The sequence below is a fragment of the Cariama cristata genome, unplaced genomic scaffold (genome assembly GCF_000690535.1).
Source record: "Cariama cristata isolate BGI_N322 unplaced genomic scaffold, ASM69053v1 scaffold39342, whole genome shotgun sequence".
NCBI classification, from domain to species: Eukaryota; Metazoa; Chordata; class Aves; order Cariamiformes; family Cariamidae; genus Cariama; species Cariama cristata.
Window position 1 is genome coordinate 1 of NW_009603946.1, and position 2883 is coordinate 2883.

The following is a 2883-nucleotide window of genomic DNA, read 5'->3' on the forward strand; positions in this document are numbered from 1 at the left end:
GCTCTGCAGGTTTAGAGCTTGGAGGTTCAGCTCCTGGGTGGAGGCCGTCTGGCTGCCGGCCCCGGACAAGCTCGCAGGCATCTTGCCGCCGTTGTGCAGCGTTTGGCCTCCCGCAGCAAACCCCGATTTCTGGTCCCCTCCAGCGCCGCTGCTAGGAGCCTTAGCGGTCTTGGGTCCCTGCATGCTCAACCCAAGCTCCCCGCACCCTTTCTGATTCCTCATTTTTAAGTCCAGCCCCAAGGCGCTTTTACTGGATGCCTGCGACTTCAGCGCCAGCCTGCCCAGGGGTGAGGTCTCCGCTGAGTTCTGGCTTTGGGACATCCTGTTCATGTAGTGCACGATGGAGCTCTGCCAGCTGATGGCCCGGTTTGGGCTCGCGGAGCCGCCCTTCATCATGTTGGGCAGGTTCTCTGCTGACGACCCCCCCGAGCTCAGCCCAGCCAAGGCGGCCGGCGGCTCCTTCAGCACGGCCATGCCCGAGCCCTGCGTGCTGTGCTGGGGCTGCAGCTTCCCCATCAGCTTGGCGCTGCCGCCCACCTCCTTCCGGGACGTTTTCAGCACCTTTGTCAGGTTCACGGTCCTTCGAGCCGCTTTCTGCTCCGGGGGAAGAGGTTTCCGCCCACGCTTCTTCCTGGAAGCGTCTTTCATTTCGGGCTTGGCCACCAGGATCTGAGCTTTCTTCTGCGGTACCGGGTGAGTCTCTCTGCTGCGGGGACCTCTCTTTGCTTCCAGGTCGCTTTCATCCTCTTCATCAGAGGAGGAGGAAGAGGAGGATGTGGAGGAAGAGGAGCTACTTGACTTGGTTTTTGCAGGCATCTCTGGTTCCTGCAAAGCAACGGAGGGAGACGGGGAAAGTGAACGCAAATTACCAAAGAACCGTTACAGGCATTGCAAATCCTTCAGTGTCGCCTGGCCGGGTGCCTCAGACACACACAGGTTCTTTCTCCACATCAGCCGATCTGCTCGTCCTCTGCCATGAAACGAGTTAGGGAGCGTACAGTACAAAACCGACCAGGCTTAAACACCGAGTGGGACCCTGGTGCCAGGGAACTCTTCTGTCTCCTTGTACACCACCGCCAGAGCAGCGATGAAGAGATGTCCTCCTCGCAGGCATCCTCGTCCACCTACCCATCACTGCAATCTTCAAAGCCCCTAACCTGAGGTCTGCAGGCATCGCTGTGTCCTCACCACCCTCCAGAGCCTGAGCATCCACCACACCCTGTGCTGTGGACAGACGCTCGCTGGTGCTTTCAAGGCCAGAGCCCCTCCAGTGCCGACAGGGCCGTGGATTCCCACCACCACCAGCACTCACCACGTGTTTCCTGGGCCTGCCCCTGGGCCGCTTGCCCCTCTTCCATCTTTTTCATGTTCCCTGTAAAAACAACGATTAAGGACAATGTTTGCGGGGAAGAAAAAAAAAAAATCCCAAATCATCCTGGTTCCTCCCTTTCTTCTGTCATTAAAAAAGCCCCTCGCTCAGGATGCTGAAGGCTCGGCTCCTGTCCCAGAGCCTGAGCAGCGGCCGGGAGGTGTCCTTAACCCCTACCAAGATGTGACGATCTTACAGGCTCCGAGCACACCACTTACTTGAACCCAAGCTGTTATGGGCACACCACGCTCGAGTGCAGTCAAAGAGCCCCAAGAACTGCACAGAAACCCAGGGACTTGTGCAGTAAAACCTCCCCCGTGTGGCACCCGGACCGTTTACCCTGCGGGACCGGTGCAGGTCGCTGCAAGACTTGGGACATGAATACGATGCAACGCAAGAAAAAGAACTACAAAGCGAGGAAAAGGTTATAAAAATTGCGGCCTTAGAACCAGGTCAGCTATCTGGACGTCGAGGCACGCAGCTGGCTCAGCAGCAGGTATCTGCCCTGATTTACTGCAGAGAGGTGAAAGGAAAGAGACGCTCTCTTGCATACAGCATGGATTGAACCGCATGGATGGCTGAAATATATTTACCAAACCGCCCACAGAGCCAAAATCCTTTGCCACGCAGGACCTTCCTGCTGGTTACCCCCGTCCTGGTCCCTTTGCCCGACTGGTGCCAGTCACAGGCCTTCCAAAGGGAGACTTCGGGTTTTGTAACGCCACACCGGAGAGCGGCTCCCTGCTCTGCTCGTGCCCGGGGGAACCGAGGCGGGCGGGCAGTGACGGGCGAGCATCCCTGTTCACATCCCTGTTCGCTACAATAACATCCCCACAGCAAGAACCTTCCGGCGGGCAGTGATGGACCGCACGGTGTTACCCATTCTGAATCAGTGGCTTCTCCAATTTTTTTGGAGATTCACAGTTTTTCTGGTACAATGGGATCAGGCAAACGGGACCATCTGCCCTGTCTCTGCTAAGCCTTGCCTTAGCTGTACACTTGCAGAGCCGAGCTTCCCCTCTGCTTGCGGTGAGCAGCCGTACAGCCTCCGTGTGGAGGAGAAGCAAATGCATTCCCTGGAAACTCAGCAAGTTCTGCCCTGCGCTGGGCTCATTTCACCTTTCCTGCACCTCCTGCTCTGGACGCGGTGGCCCAGGCTGGCAGCCGCGCAAAGCCCGAGGTGCTCGTACGGGGAACGTTTTCGGGTCACTATGCTATTTCGTAGTTCTCCGTTTAAAAAGGACAGTGTTAAGCGGTAATACATACGGCTAATTAAACACCGTGCTGTCTGCACTAACCACCAGATTCCATTCTTGAAAAAATGGATCCAGAAACGAGTTATAATTAAATCCTATCATAAACTTTAATGATTTTTATTAATATGGAGCCAAAATATTCAGCAGCTCTGTGCTTACCGTAGCCAGCTGGCTACTTTTATACCCCCGTGCGTGATTCCTGGTGTGTGATAGCTGCAGAACAACCGCTGTTACCAGCTCGGCTCTGGGCAGTAGCCC

The 2883-nt window shown here is 56.1% G+C and overlaps 1 protein-coding gene across 1 annotated transcript; it reads right to left on the minus strand.

Moving 5' to 3' along the window:
- Positions 1-3: 3 nt before the first annotated feature.
- Positions 4-1345, minus strand: CBX2 (chromobox homolog 2; the record flags this gene model as incomplete). The annotated part of the gene is made up of 2 exons (XM_009695394.1): positions 1313-1345; positions 4-825 (listed from the first exon to the last, which is right to left on the minus strand). A coding segment is annotated over exon 2 (813 nt), but the record flags the coding sequence as incomplete, so codon positions are not given.
- Between the last annotated feature and the right edge of the window lie 1538 nt (positions 1346-2883).